This window comes from Diaporthe citri (assembly GCF_014595645.1).
Source record: "Diaporthe citri strain NFHF-8-4 chromosome Unknown scaffold_1, whole genome shotgun sequence".
NCBI classification, from domain to species: domain Eukaryota; kingdom Fungi; phylum Ascomycota; class Sordariomycetes; order Diaporthales; family Diaporthaceae; genus Diaporthe; species Diaporthe citri.
In genome coordinates, this window is record NW_025064846.1 from 11,126,141 (window position 1) to 11,143,025 (window position 16,885).

The following is a 16,885-nucleotide window of genomic DNA, read 5'->3' on the forward strand; positions in this document are numbered from 1 at the left end:
TCGACGCCCAAATTTTTGTCACGTCTTCTTCCCCATTCATTCTTCTCTTTCCCAGACATGTAGGCTTTCCAAGGGCCCCAATTCTGTTGAAGGCGATGTGGTATATTTTCGGAGTTGTATGTCATGGGCAGATGCGCACAATCACACACCTAAAATGAGTACCACATCATTTCTTCATTGCTAAATGAGTTCAATGCATGATGTTTGGCTGAACATTTATTTTTCGAATTTAAGTATCGACACTGCTGAATTCTCCTACTTGGACTGCCAGCACTTTCCTCCACAGTCCTACGGCACAAGGTGAACAAGGGCTTCGCCCTCGTTTGCAATAGCGAAAATGACGAGTCCATTGTACATCAGAGCACTCCCAGACCGCGTGATGTCGCTGCTGTTCTTGAGGTAGTAGTCGGCAAAACTATAATAAAGAGGCTGTTGTCCCTGGACTGCTATAGTGATATCCTCGGCGTCGCTGGGAGAGTGGCCGGTGACGTCGAAGACCACCGAGGAGTCGGGATTCACGTAAGCCACTGCGTCGATGGTGTTGGGCGAGGTCACGTCGACGTAGATTTGCTTGGCTCCTGATTTGATGAGCTCACTTTGGCGGGAGACAGATGTTGGAAAAAGACGCGTCATGTTACACGGCGTGGTAGAGTTATGCAAGATATGTCGCGCACTCTGGATACTGACTTGGTAGGAATGTTGGTGGTCGAGATCACCTTGCTCACGTCGACTTGGAAACTGCCACTCTGGTGCCAGCGAGGGACAAGGGCGCTGGAGAGGCTCGGCAGGGCGACCAGTAGAGTGGCGGGAGAGGAATGCATCTTGATATGTAGTAAACAGATGGCGGCCAGCAAGATGGCGACAAGAATATGTCGATTGGAGTACATCCAGTCTGGGATGTTTCCAAAAGAGAGAGAGAGAGTTATCATTTATACACACGCTTCCATCTTTTGCTGATAGTCAAATACCCGGATTCTCCTCTCCCATAATAATGGTAGTTCGGGCTCTGTCATGCTTTGAGAAGGTGGTATCTTGTCATATGGAGCCGCTTGGAAAGGTGCAGGGAATGCAAACAAATAGGCCTCTCAGGAACCCGTCAATCAATTTGACTCTGATGGGTCAGGATTACCGGTAATGCAACGGCAGCGGGGAATTCGGAGCTGGGAAAGGAGGTCAAAAGGGGAATCGCGCGGCACGCCATCCCGCAGAGAACCATCATCGGAACATGGAATCACGCCTGGCGAGGATGCTGCCATGCCATGCAGAAAACAGGGGCTGAACCTCGTATTCTGCTGTCAACCCCGGGGCCACTTAAGCGCAGCCGCTCAAAGATATATGAGGTGTGACAAATGCTTATACTGCATCGCCATGCCGCAACTGCTCAAGTACTAGGAAGCCAGCTTAAGGGCCTGCTAGTACTGGCAAGATGTGAGAGATGTGAGAGCGGGAGCCCCGCTGAGTCGACCCCCCGCATAACATAATTCAGATACTGTATGAATATAGCCTTGCCTTGAGACAACAGGTATTCTTACAAATAAACCGCAACATACATAGAAAGTTGGGCATGATATCTGCGAATGTGAAATATCGGAATCGGTAGGTGGTCGGCATTTCACTTGGCTTGGGGCAAGAAGTAACTCCAAGCTTGTTTATTGGTTGAAATTGTGATAAATCAGCATGCTAGAGGTGAGAGGGTGCCCAGCTGGTGGCTTGTATGATTTCTGTGTTAGATGAAGATAATGGAGCATTTCCAGCCACTGCCGAGATTTTCAGAACTCTTTGATATGGACGGCTCCGCAAATTTCAATCGCTCATAAATCTCTAAATATGACGCGGGCAGCTGACAATGATCACACTCATAAGGCAGTTGCTCACAACTCTCTCCATGGGAATGGCTAGACAGGAATCTCGCTCGCTAGTATGATAGATACTCATCTATAGACCTCTCCGTCAACATCAAGGGAGTAAAACCAAAAGTTAGCAATCAGAATTATCTAAGTGGAGCAGCACATAGAGGGTGTAACCATTATAGTGGATAGCTTGGGCTGCAGTGTATCCTCACAATAGTTAGGTCTTTTGGCTTAGTGGTCTATTTGCTGCACCACCAAGGCTACTAAGTTCCATTTCACAAGAGCTTTATAATCCCTTCTGTGACGGCACCCTATGCCGCTACGCTATGGCAGTAGGAAAATACTAAAATGTCAGAATTGTACAGAACACTTCTGGACAATCACTGGTTCCTTCTAGGTAAACCGAGACGGCAAGCTCCGGCATATACTCATCGACTTTGTCATTGCCCTAGAATGCCTTTTTTCAGTCGTCATCATCAATAATCGGCTCTAGCATTAACTCTTCTACAGTATATCCAATTCTATCACCCTTTCCCACGCAAGGTTTTACATTTCGTACAATTAGGGCCTTTTAAAGCTTCGACGATTGGCAGGAAGAGGCGACGCTTGAGCAGGAATCCGAACTTCGCGAATCCCGTCCACCCTAACTTTACAACAATATTCAACCTTATACTAGATCAAGGTCGAATAGCTTCAGAAGAGCATATCAGGCGAAGGAAGAAGACCCACTAGCGCTTGCATAAAGTAGCATGCATACGACGTTGGTGATAGGCAAGCAGGCTAGATAGAGACTGATAAGCACGGCAGTAACGCTGACATGTAATCATCCAGTATGAAATACACGACTTTTTTAGACCTGCAGTAGACAAGCTTGTTTGCCTGCCATTATCACTTAAATTTCCATGCAAACCCTTAATGAAAACCCATTAGCCATCGAGGAAGCCCTACATAACCAGCACAAAATGGGGCTCCAGCTCCGCCGACGGTTAGAGCTCCGCTCCGAGGGCGCCCGGTACGGCACAGACGGGAGCCGTACATCAAATAACGACCTGGATCCGGTGCCGCTGGACTCGCCACAGAGGACATGGGGTTGGCCCAGCCTGCTCGGCTTTTGGATCGCAGAGGCCTTCTCCATCTCGATGTATCAGGGTGAGTAGCTCTGGAAAAGCATTCACGTCATGGCATGCACGGACGAATTGGTCGAGAACATAGGCCAATACCCGCTAACAACTGTTTTCGGAAATGCAAAGTGTCGTCTTCATCTGTCTCAAAAGGCCTCAACCCCGGCCTCGCCATCCTGGCCGTCTTCGTCGGGCACTGTCTGGTCTGCGTTCCGGCCATGCTCGACGGCTATGTTGGCTGTGTGCTGGGCATCAACTTCCCCGTCCTGACCCGCGCGTCGTTCGGCATGCGAGGATCCTATCTAGCCGTCTTCCTCCGTGCCGTAGTCGCAGCCATCTGGTTCGGCACGCAGTCATTTCAGGGCGGCCAGTGCCTCGCCGTCATGATCTCAGCTATCTGGCCGCAGTTCAACAACATGCCCAACCACTTGTCTCCGTCCGCCCATGTCACCAGCGCAGAGCTCCTGTGCTTCTTCCTCTTCATCCTGATCCAGCTGCCGTTGCTGTGGCTGCACGTCAGCACTCTGCGGTACATGTTCATGGCAAAGACGCTTATCATGCCTGTGTTTGGCCTGGCGCTGTTCATATGGGCCCTCGTTGCAGGTAACAATACCTTCATGCGCGGCAAATCGGAAGACCAAGCTGACATCCGGACAACAGCGGAAGGATTTGGCCCAACCTTCTCAAAGCCTACTCACATCAAAGACGGCACCCCGGTCATAGTCGTCTTTTTCCAGTGCGTCACCTCCGCCATCGGGCCCAAGGCCACCCTCGCGCTCAACATGCCCGACTTCACGCGCTACGCGGCCTCCAGCCGGCATGTGGTCCGGGCCCAGGCCGTAGGCCTCCTCGTCCTCGTGACCCTGTGCGGCATCCTCGGCGCCACCGTCTCGTCGGCGTGCGAGGTCATCTACGGCCGCGTGACCTGGAACCCGCTCGAGGTCGCCCGGCTGTGGGACAACCGCGCCGCGCAGTTCTTTGCGGGGCTGTGCTGGGCCTTTGCCGTGGTCGGGACGAATATCAGCGCCAACTCGGTGAGCTTTGGGAACGACCTCAGCTTCTGGTTCCCCCGGTACGTCAACAACCGGCGTGGCGCATATGTCTGTGCGGTGCTGGGCGTGTGTGCTGTGCCGTGGTACATTCAGTATAGGTAAGAAGCTTTGGGTCACATATATTCTGTGTAGTCGAGAGGCCTGTTGCTGACTGTTACTGACAGCGCGGCGTCTTTCTCTTCATTTCTCGGCGGGTATTCGCTCTTCCTAGGCTCCGTTGCGGGCGTTATTGTCTGCGACTACTGGATCTGTCGGGCCAGGAGCCTTAGCATCTCCTCGCTGTACGATCCAAAAGGGATCCATTATTACACGATGGGCATCAATCCCCGCGCCATTGTCGCATTCATCTTTGGCATCGTGCCGAACATGCCTGGATTGGCTGTGGCCTGCGGTGCCAAGGGCATTCCAAAAGGGGCGATATATCTATACAGCCTGAGCTGGCTGGTCAGTATCCTTGTTTCAGGGTCGACTTACTGGCTGTGCTGGAAGGTGTGGCCTTTTCCCGTGGACCAGAAACACGAGGCGTGTATTGAAGGCCAGGAGCCGCAGGACCTTGCTCCTAGTCAAGGATCTGTCCACAAGGAGCTCGATCTTGTCAAGCGATGAGCTGCCTAATAGGATGACTCGAAATGCGATTCAGACTCTCGTTATGCGGGTGAAACCAACTAGGCTGGTGTTTCCTAGACGACTTGTGCCCAAGCTTGAGACACTTGAACCCAAGTAAAAAACTATGTACACATTGGTTCTGAGATTTCTTTTGTGGGGGAGAGGGGGGGGGGGGGGGTTCTAGATGGAAAGGGGCAAAGTGAGAGGTAGTAGGACAATGAGGTATCTATTTGCACATCTCTCCGTGTATTGCCGGGAGGTAAAACCCTTCTAGTAATCGTCCGCATCAAGGCTCAGTTTCCGAGGGTCAAGGAAAGGGATAAAGGCACAACAGTGTGTTTCCAGTTGATTGGAACCATGGTCTCAGCTACTAAGCATCATATTTTCAGCAAATCAAGTAGAGTGCTAGTCAAACCACAACAACGTATGCATGCCAGTATCACACTATATATATATATATATGTGTATTAATCTAAGCTGAAACTCAAACAGGAGACTACTAGGAAGGAATGTAATAGCTGGAATTAAAGCTCAGGCCAACAGCGTAATGCTAGATGTAGTAGCTGTGAGGGATGTGGCTTGTGCTATGTTCTTCTGATATGGAGATTTTATCTAGGAATCACTTCAAGGGAGCTTTCTGTGACGGCACGGCACTTATATACTTCTGGGTGTATTTCCAAGGGATTGGAAATTACTGGTCTTTTGGCCGAGCGGTCTATTATGCCAGCGGTTAATAGATTCGTCTCGCTTTCTAGAGCTCTGAGTCCTAGAACATTACAGGACGTGTCCCTGTCTTGTTGAATGGATATCTTGTTAGCGCTGGTGCCTGAATCTAATGTAGGTACTTTTTTCATGAGGAAATTCATGAAGACCGCCGGAGATTTTTGGATTATAACGTCCCCGGCCCCGATCCTGGCCGCCCCCCCTTCCCGGCCACCCTCGGCACCTATATATACCTTCTCTTTAACGTTAATTACCTGTCATTATAATATATAATCCTTCTTTTATTAATATTTTTAATTTTTTAAAGGCATTGCTTTCTTTTAATACCTTTTTTACTTTTATTTAAGCTTTATAAATAGCCTTAATATTAATAAAAGCTATATTTAAATTAATTTAAACTTTTTTTTTTATAATTTTTTAATTAATTTTAATTTAAACTTTAAATTATTAATTTTTTTATAAAATTATTATTAATTAAATTTTTTTTATTATATATTTTAAAAAGCTTTTAAAAAAATATTTATAATATAAAGCTTAAATATTTATTATAATATTAATAAATAATTAATTAATATACTTTTTATAATTATTTAAAAGTTTTAAAAATAGGCTTTAATTATTAAAAAAAAACTTTTAATATAAAGAATTATTTAATAAAGCTTTTTATATTATTAAATTTTAATAATTTATATTAAATTTAATAATTTTTAAAAATATAATAACTTTTAAATACTTTATACTTAAATATTAATTAAAAACTTATTACTTTTTACTTTAATTAAATATTTAATTTTATAAATGCTTTTTTTTATATCTTATAATAATAATAAAGAAACCTTTTTTTTATTATAATTATTAATAAATTATATTACTTAAGTTAATAAAAATATTTTTAAAGGCGTTTTTTAAAAGTAAGAAAATTATTATATTAAAAGGCTAAAGTATATATAATATATTAAAAATAAGCCACTTAAATAAATAAGGAATAAGTTTTATTAAACCCTTTTAAGGGCAACTTAAGAAAAAACTTTAATATAATAAAAAGGGAAGATAAAAATAAAAGAAAGCTAAAGAAGGGAAAAAGTAAGTATTTTAAAAAATTTTAAAAATAAAAAAAGCTTAATTAAAGCATTAAATATATAAAAAAAGAAAAAAATTAATTTCTTTAAGAATATTTAAAATAAGTATAAGAGTTAGCTTTTTATAATTAATTAAAATTTAATATAATATTATTTTTTATATATTGTTTTACTTTTATTAATATACTTTTTTTTAAATACTTTATAATAAATATTATAGAAATTATTAAAATAAAGCTTTATTATTTTTAATTAAATCTTTAAATTTTAAAATTTATTTTATTATAATTTTAATTATTATTATTATCTTTAATTCTTTATTTACTTATTTTATTATAACTTTTATTTTTTTATAAAAGCTTTAAATATTTTTAAAATTTACTTAATAATCTATTTATTAATTAATATTAATATAATTATTAAAAATTTAAATATTTTTATAAAATAAAAAGTAAATTTATTCTCTTTTTTAATTATTATATTAAATATAATATATTAATTTTATTAACTTTTACTTTTATTTTTTATAAAGCTTTTATTTTTAAATTTTGTATCTTATATTTAATTACTTAATTAACTTATTTATAAACTTTTTAAATTATCTTTAAATAAACTTAATTATTACTTTAATTACTTAAAATTAATTAATATATTTCAAATTTTATTTATATTTATTATTAAAAAAAATAAATAAAAAAAATCTTTATATATATTAAAATAAATATTCTTTATTAACTTTAAAATATTTTATAATATAATATTTAAGCTAAAAGCTTATTTAATTAAAGTTTTATTTAATTAATTTTAAATTATATAAAAGTTTATATTTTATTATATATTAAATATTTAAAATTAAATTATTAAATTAATTTATATTAAAGGTATTATTTTTCTTATATCTTTTTTATAATTAATAATAATTTTAATATATTATAATTTAAATAATTATTATTAAATAATTTCCTTTTATAATAAAAACTTATTTTTTACTTTAATTATTTTTATATTATTAATTTTAATAAAAAGAATTAATATAAATATTTAAATAACTTTATTAATTTTATTAAGCTTTAATTAAATAATAAATATTTAAATAATAATATTAATAATAACTTTAAGTATTTTAAAATATATAATTTTAATTAAAGTAGCCTTAGCTTAATTTTATACTTTTTAATTATTTGTTTCTTAATTTTTCTTAAAATAATTTTTAATAAATTTAATAATATCTTATTTATAAAATACTTTATTAATTTATTTTAATTTTAATATAAACTCTTTATTAAAATCTTATATTTTATTTTTTAAGGTAATTATTAAATATTTAAGAATAAGTATTTTAGAATTTTTATTTATTTTATTATTTTTATTTTTTAATATAAAATTATTTTATAATAAATAATAATTTTTTATTTTATTAAAAATTATTATTATTTAATAATTAAATATATAAATAAATATAATAATAAATTTATAATTTTTTAATAATTTATATTATTAATATTTTATAAATAAAATATAATTATAATATAAAGGTTTTTTAAATAAAAATATAATATTTTAAAAATTAAAAAGTTATTAAGTTATTAAAATTATAATATATTAAGTTTTTCATTCTTTATATTTATAAAGCATTTTTTTATATTAAAGAAATTAAAAATAAAAAAAGCTTAATATTATTTTATTAAATTTATTAATTTAATTAGTTTTCTTAATTTAAAATAAAAATTAATACTTAAAAAATATTTTTATATTATTTTTATAAGCTTATTATTAAATATTATTTATTTTATATTAAAAAATAATAAATAATTAAGAATTTAAGTTTATTAAATATTATTTAAGTAAACTTTATTTATAATAATATTTATTTTAAAAAAATCTTTAAAAAAGTTAATATTTACTTTTTAAATAAAGTTTTATTAATTTTATATATTTATAATATTTAAAAATTATAATACTTTATTAAATAAGTTTTTAAAGTTATTAAAATAAAAAAGTTTTATAATTATTAATATAAAATTTTTTTTTAAAATAATAAGTTTAATTATTAAAATTAAAGTATTAAAGTTTTAAAATACTTTATAATATAAAAGTAATTAAAATTACTTTTTTACTTTATTTTTTTAATTAAAAAATATTTTAGCATTTAATTATAAAAAAAAAGATAAAAAAAAATAAATAATAAAATAAAAAATAAATAATAAAAATTAAATAATAAAAAGAAAAGATATAATAATAAAAAGAGTTTTTTATCTTTAAAAATTACTATATAAGTAATTAAAATAAAAAGAGTTAAAAATAAAAAAGAAATATAATTAATATTTAGCTATAGCTTAAAGTAGCTTTTATAAATAATTATTACTTATTCTTAAATAAAACCAAGGGAAAAGATTAATATATTAAAAACAAGCTATTTAAATAAATAAGGAATAAGTTTTGCTAAATCCTCTTAAGAATAACTTAAGAAGGAGCTTTAATATAATAAAAAGGGAAAATAAAAATAAAAAGAAGTTTAAAAAGAAAAAAAATAAATATTTTAAAAATTCTCAAAAATAAAAAAAGCTTAATTAAAGCATTAAATATATAAGAAAAGAAAAGAGTTAATTTTTTTAAGAATATTTAAAATAAGCATAAAAGCTAGCTTTTTATAACTAGCCGGAATTTAATGTAATACCATTTCTTATATATTTCCCTGCCTTTATTAATAATATATATAAGTAAAAAGATTATATATATATAATTTAAATAGCATTTTTATATAAAGTTAATAATTATATATATATAATGTTTATTTATTATAAGTAAATATTATTTAAAAGGATTATTAAGAATAATATTAAGGATAAAATTTTTTTTTAGCTGTTTAATAACTATTCTTTTCTTTATTTATTTCTTTTTAATAGCTATAAATTGCTAGCTAAAGTAATCCTTAAGAGTAATTAAAAACTATTATTATTATATATTTCTTTCCTTAAAAATAATAAAAGGTTTAAGGATTATATTTAAGGCATTAATATACTTTATAAAGAAGGTTTATGCTTAAGAATTAAAGTTTTTTTAAAGAAGAGGATTATTTTTTAAATAATTAAAAGTAAGAATATTTTTTAAATAACTTTTTATTAACTCTTTTTTATTAATATTTTATTAATAAGCTAATTAAATAAATTTAATAATAAGTAATTAAAAAAGGTTAAATTAAAAGGTAATATTTTTTTTAATTATTAATTAAAGATAAATAATCTTTATATATTAATTTTTTTAACTTTAAAAAATAAGGTAATAAAAAAAAAGGCCCTTAATTAATTTCTTTTAAAGAAAGGGTAATTTTTATTTAAAAAGATTAATTAAGCTTTTAAAGCCTTTATTTTAAATTATATTAATATTAATTTTAAGCTATTTTAATTAATTATAAATAAAGTTAATAAAGTCTTTTAATAATTAAAAAAAGATTTTTAAAAATTAATAATAATATAATAATTTTAAATATTATTAAAATAATTAAATAATATAGCTTAAGGAATATATTATATTTTAAAGGCTTATTAAATTAATATTTTATTTTTTATAATAATAAAGGCATTAATAAAGTTATTTTTAAAGTATTACTTTATAATAAAGAAAATAATATTTAAGAAAAGTTTAATAATTAAAATAAAATTCCTTATAAAGATATTAAGGAGTTAATATAAGGTAAGTATAAATGCGTTTATGTATGTACGCGGGTATGGGCCGGTCGGGATTAGGGGGCGGCTGGGATCGGGGCCGGGGACGTTAAAGAAGTATTCCAGATTTTTCAAGATCATCATTTTCGACGGTGCACAGGAATACGGTCGACCAGCGGCACGAATCGGCCAGGCCAAGTCATCACAACAAGCATGAACGGAGCATGAATGAATAGGGAATCTTTATTCAGCGCCTCAGGCTTGTCCCCTTGTCCAGATCTCGTGACTAATGGGGCCAATTTCACAAAATCACGCAACATGAACACAGCCCCCCTTCATCTACCCGCTCACCCCGATGCCTCGCCGCTTCCCTTTCACCCCTCCAATTATTCCTCGCTCGTGCCTGGCGGTCCTGTGTCTGAACAAGCTCCAAGGAGGCACGTGCAGCGTCACCCCACATGCTGTCTCTGGGCTGTTCTCGTGGTGGTGAGTCTGACGGGACGTAATAGCTCTCGTATTCCTCCTGCCAGCGGCGGTTTCGGCCTCGGTCAACCGAGGACTCGTCGCTCCCAGGCACAAATCTGGTCCTCCAGTTCGCTCCAAACTCTTGACCTGCACCAGTGTCCTCCCGGTGTGTCCTCCGTGATGACTCGCCCTGTTCTTCCGGCCTCATGGAAGAAGTGTGATGGCCGCCATGCCTGGACTTGGTGTGGTGCCTAGCCTGTTTCCCTTTGGATTTGGAAGACGACGACATCACATTCGAGAAAGCGGTTGTCGCCTTGTGGAAACTGTGGAATTGGGAATGTTGTAACGGTTGATTTTGAAACTCGAAATTGTGATGTCTCAGGCTGCAGAAGAAAGGAAGTAAAGAAGAGAAGGTAAAAGACCAGCAGCCCAAGCTATATATACTCGCAGGTCGTCTTCTGAACATGACACGGAGGCAGCAATGACTGGCTACGATAAGTACTCATAGGACATTCTATAGTAGCACGGAAGTGGATGTCAGGGAAAAAATGACACCGTGATCCAGATCGCGAAGTGAAAAAACGCTGGGAGTGGTTACAGAATAGTGACCAACTTTATACACTTGCGACGTGACCTTGGTTAATCACAGCATGAGACTGAAGTTAGTGGTATGCCGATGAGTTACTAAGCATGGCTTTCGATGATTGTTGTGAATGGCTTAAGGCACACATAAACGCTGAGCGGTGACTTGAGATACTGCTTCACTCTCAGAAAATTCCGTTTGGTAGCAAGCTTGCGAAGACTGGTTTGTGAATGGAAAGGAGTAGCCAGAATTATCCGGTGATTCGCTTCCACGCCAGTCACATACTAGAGTAGGTCTTGCTTTTTCTTTCTAGGGGCGCACTCACGACGTTTAAAAGGTCGAGTCCTTGTCATCATCTCGGAGTTCATGGCTCTTCTTTCCCTGACACGAGATAAGTTTAATACTGCACGAGCTTGGTCACTGACAGGCTGGAGTCATAGAGAAAAAAGAAGCTTTCTTCGAATTGTTGCGGTGCTGAGGCTTACATGACCCCAGGCACTTGAATCAAAAGGAAGTATATATTTCGATGTACGGGTGTACCATCCGTTTTTGCCGGTGCGAATATCCGTTCTCAATAAAAAAGGGCCCGCTACAAGCAATACGTCGAACGTCTGGGTTCTTGCCACTGAAAAATCTCAAGATCAAGCAAATGCATATTTGAGCAAATGTATAATACTTGATTCCACAACACAGTCTTATACATCATTGTAATTTGGAATTCTTCTCAAAGGGATGGCAGCAGACTTTCTGTAAATTTACAAGTGTGGCTCACCGCTAAGCTTGTAAAAGGCTAGGCTGTGCTCGTAGTGCAACGCAACTATCTAATTCGTTACTTGAGAAAAGACATATATTCGGTGCCTTTTGGGAACAATAACTCGTCTGAGGGTAGCACCATCAGAGAACCTAGGTAATTTGCTGGTAACGGTATAATAATATGTACAAAGGTATCCCACAGAAGGCTAGAGTCCATCTGGAAGTACCTAAGAGAAAGAAAAAGAGCCCCAACACCAGCTCTTACCTGGGTCTAGGACTTTCTGAAGCTGTTGGCAAGTACGACCCTCGTCACTTGGAAGGCTACTTTAGTTATCCCCTCCGGGGCACGTAGCCTTTCAGAACTTAGACAGAACAATACTAATATATAATTGCTTTTTATATAATTATCATATATATGAGAGACCTATTAATATTAATTAGTAGTTATAAGTATTATAAATTAATAAGGTAGAAAAGGCAACTTTATAAGGATTTCCTTAACTTAAAAATTATATCCTCCTTATTAATAAGCGCTATATAGTAATAACTACTTTTTTAAGCTTCTTTATATTATTAAACTCCTTAAGTAAATATTATAAAGATTAAATAAACTAAGTAGCATTCCTTGTAATATTTATATATATATTTATTGCTATTTAAGAGATATGCATTTATTATATATAAGACTTTATTAAAAATAAATTTATTTTTAAATCCTCTTTAAAATTTAATAAAACTTAATAAAGCTTTATTTTATTAAATAAATAAAGCTTATAATTATTATAATTATTAAAGCTAATATAACGCTATATTATAAGTAAATATAAGTTATATATTATACTTTTAGTTAATATAAAAGGACTTAATAATAAAAAAAAGCCTTAGCTTTTAAAGCTTAAAGGAATTAATAACTTTTTCCTTTTAATAATTATAACTTGCTTATTATTAAACTATTATTATTAACTTACTCTTAAATATTACCTATTTTATTAATAGCTTACTCTTTATAATATTTATTATAAAAACTTATAAGCATAGCTAATAATGCTAAGGAGCTATTAACTCTTATTAAAGGGTATATAATTAATAAAATACTTACTTAAACTTTAATTAACTTAACTTATTATAAATATATTAATTTAAAATTATAATTTACGGCTCTTATATAAAAAGCATTAATAAAATACCTAATTATTTACTTAGCAAGTACTTTAGCAAGTTATATATAATAAAACCTTTATAATGATAATCTTTTTATTATTTATTATAAAAATTATGCAATATAAATATAGGTAATATTTAAAGCATTGCTAAATCCTTACTAATAATGCTTAAAAGTTTTCCTTTAAATGCAAGGTATTTATATAGGATGTAATAATTAACTTATAGTATTATAATTAGTTATTATAGCTTAAATTAAAGAAAGATTAAAATAAATTAATAATAAGCTTTATAATACCTTATTAACCTTGGAATTAAATATAAATAAATATTGTATATAACTTTAAAAATAGTAATTATAAGCATAGCCCTTATAAGCATTATAAGTAGGCTTTAAATAATAATAATTATTAAAAGGATAATTCCTAAGGTAATATTTATTGCTGCCGCTAGCTTTAAGCATATTATTATAAAACTTAAACTTAATAATGCAATTTATTAAAAACTAATATAACTAGCAAGGCTTATTATTATTAGCAAAAAGATAAAGATAAAGCTTATATTAAAGATATATATTATACTTAATATAACCTTAGGTTGCCTTAAAAATGCTTTTATTAAATAAAAAATATAACTTATATAAAACTCTTCCCTTATAATACATTCTTAATAAATGCTTAAATTTAATAAAGTTAGCATAGTTTATAAAAATCTTTAATAACTTTTATAAGTATATTAAGGACTTATATAACTTATTAAATAATAAAATAAAAATATTTTTTAATATTTATTATTATATTAAAATTTAGCTAAGTTAATTTTATATAGTTTTTCTTTAAATGCTTAAAGATTAAGCTAAGGCTTATTATTTTTATTTTATAAATTAAATTAATATATTTATAATAGCATATCTTAAAATTAAAATGCATTTTAATATAAACCTTAATTATTAACATTATTATATAAATTAAATAATAATAATATTTATAAAGATAAAAGTATAAAACCTAAATAAAGATTTATATAAGGTTTTATATTTAATGCTTAATAAGCTATAACTTTATTAATAAATATTAAGCTAAGATTATGCTAAAGAGAATAACTTAAGAATAATAATAATTAAAACTTATAAAGAAGTTCCTAAGCTAAAAATGGCTTTTTTTAAGCTAGCTTAATTATATAAAGAGTTATTTTTAAATTTAAAATCTATAATAAAAACATAGCTTAGCTATATAATTATAATTTACATTATAAATAAAGTTTTAAATTAATATTATATTAATTATAAATATAATAGCTAAAAGCTAAAGGAAGGATAATAATTGCAATTTTAAGTATTTTAAGAAAATTAAAGATTTAGCTAATTAAATTTAAACTATTTAAGCTTTAAGTAGTTAAGATCTTATAATATTAATTATAAAGCTTAAAATAATAATGCTTATAAAGAAAAAGAAGAATAACCTTAAAAGAAAAAATATTATATTTATAAAAAGAAGAGATGTTAATTAATTAAATATTTAGCTAATAAATAATCTTTAATAAGAAAAACTTATTTAATATAATATAAATATAAAGGTTATAATAATAACTTTAATACTTTTTTAAGTAAGTTTAAGGAATATAAAATAAATAATAAAAATAAATTTTATAAATATAAAGATAAATAAGATTAAGATAATAATTATAATAGCAATGCTTATATTATAAAAATAAAACTTAGTAAGAAGGTTTATTATATAAATATTAATTTCTTAGCTAATAAAGCATTTATATATTAAATTACTAAAGATAATATCTTTTAAATAAAGATAATTATTATAGCTAGCTAATTTATTTTAAAAAATAAATATAATTAAACTTATTTTTAAGGAATCCTGCTAAATATTAAAGTATTATTAATATTTATGGCTAAATATAAGCAATTTCTTGCATTATAATAAAAAAACCTAAAGTATTAAATTAATATAATTATTATAGGAAAAGCTAAAGTTAAATTTAATAATAAGATAATTATTAATTTGCTTAGCATAATAAAAATTTTCACCTTAATTAATTATATTAACTTTTATATTATTTAAATATAAACCTTATTCTTACTTTACTTAATAAATATAAATAGGCTTTAAATATATTATAATAATATTATAAATAAAATAGTTTCCTTTAATAATATAATTATTATACCAATACTTAAAAAATAAGGTTATTTATAGTTTTTCTTAAATTAAACTATTAATATTATATATTTCCTTTTAAAGATAAAAATAAAGAAACTTTATTATTACTTTAAATACTTATTAATAAATTAATTATGCTAAATACTTAAAAAAGCCGGTAACTTAAATATTAATAAATAAGTAATAATAAAAATTAAAAAGATATATTATTATTATTAAATAAATAAATTTATGCTTAAGTATTTTAAGTTTACATTATATAATAATTATAAATTTAATTATAAAATCTTAGTTAATGTAATATATTTAAGTAAATATTTAATTCTTTATATTATAAACTAAGTTATTGCTTTTTAAAGAGTGAAATTCTTAAAATTTATATTTATAAAAACTATATAGCAAATATTATAAATGCTTTAAATTAATATATATTAAGGATTATTAAATATTATTAAATATAATGCAAAAATAAACTTTATATTCTTGGAATTTTATTTAAAGGCATAAATAATAAGAATTAAATGTAAATAGGTTTTTATAAAGATATATTAGTTTATTAAGAAAGTTAAGAAATATTATTAAGCCCTTAAATAAGTATATAAAATCTTATATATTAAACTATATAATAATATAAATAATAATGCTATTTTATAAATAATTATAAAAGCTATTAATAATATTATTAAACTAAATAAATTAATTCCTATACTCTTAATCTTTAATGCTTACCTATAAGTATTATATAAGTTATTATTATTATTATTAATATAAAAATAAATAAAAGCTATTTTAAAGGCTATAAAAATACTATAAAAAACTATAGCTAAATAATAAGTATAAAATGCATTAAATACTAAGGTTAAACCTATTTTTAATATAAAATATTTACTATAATATAAAGTTTGCATATAAAGAGAAAGAAAGAGATAAAAGGGTTTATATAAAGTTATTGCTATAAATAGCTATAATATAACCTTAAATATATTAAATAAAGTTATAATATTTAAGTTAATAATTATTTAACTATATTATTAAAATAATAATAAGGAAATATAACCCTTATAAGCAAAAAACTTAGCTATAAAACCTTAAATACAATTTATTATATAATTATTATTATTAAAGATAAAAGATTACATTATTATATTATATATCTTAAAGAAAGAAAATAAAAATTATAACTTAATAATTAAATTAAAATAAGATAAAATTATTATAATATTAAGCTTATTATTTAAAGAGTTTAATAAAATAAAAATTAATAACTTTATTATTAAAGGTATCTTTTAAATTAAGAAATAATTAATAAAGTAATATAGTAAATATTATTTCTTTAAATTTTATATAATATAAAAAGTAAAAGGTAAAATTATAAAACCTTATAAGAAATCTTAATTTATTATTTAAAGTTATAATAATAATAAAAAGGGATTAATTTTAATATAAAGCTTAATTATTTAAAGAATAAGTTAATAAATAATCCTTATACTTACCCTCTTATTAATTTAAAAAAAAGGCATAATTCTTATACTTAAAAATATTACTTAAGCCTACCTTTAAATAAAGTTAAAACTATATAAAATAATTCTTATAAAGTTATTAAAGGAATTAAAGAATAAATACTCTTTAAGCATAATTATTTATATTATT

The 16,885-nt window shown here is 29.3% G+C and overlaps 3 protein-coding genes across 3 annotated transcripts; 1 reads left to right on the forward strand and 2 right to left on the reverse strand.

The window, feature by feature from the left end:
* Nucleotides 1-288: 288 nt before the first annotated feature.
* INS49_002908 (uncharacterized protein) lies at nucleotides 289-821 on the reverse strand (the record flags this gene model as incomplete). Its single annotated transcript, XM_043163709.1, has 2 exons — nucleotides 289-595; nucleotides 688-821. The coding sequence occupies 2 exons, from the start codon at nucleotides 819-821 to the stop codon at nucleotides 289-291; spliced, it is 441 nt and encodes a 146-aa protein (XP_043032215.1).
* Nucleotides 822-2,812: 1,991 nt separating this feature from the next.
* On the forward strand, nucleotides 2,813-4,629 carry INS49_002909 (uncharacterized protein; the record flags this gene model as incomplete). Its single annotated transcript, XM_043163710.1, has 4 exons — nucleotides 2,813-2,999; nucleotides 3,101-3,574; nucleotides 3,632-4,043; nucleotides 4,188-4,629. The coding sequence occupies 4 exons, from the start codon at nucleotides 2,813-2,815 to the stop codon at nucleotides 4,627-4,629; spliced, it is 1,515 nt and encodes a 504-aa protein (XP_043032216.1).
* Nucleotides 4,630-10,351: 5,722 nt separating this feature from the next.
* INS49_002910 (uncharacterized protein) lies at nucleotides 10,352-10,769 on the reverse strand (the record flags this gene model as incomplete). Its single annotated transcript, XM_043163711.1, has 2 exons — nucleotides 10,352-10,356; nucleotides 10,448-10,769. The coding sequence occupies 2 exons, from the start codon at nucleotides 10,767-10,769 to the stop codon at nucleotides 10,352-10,354; spliced, it is 327 nt and encodes a 108-aa protein (XP_043032217.1).
* Between the last annotated feature and the right edge of the window lie 6,116 nt (nucleotides 10,770-16,885).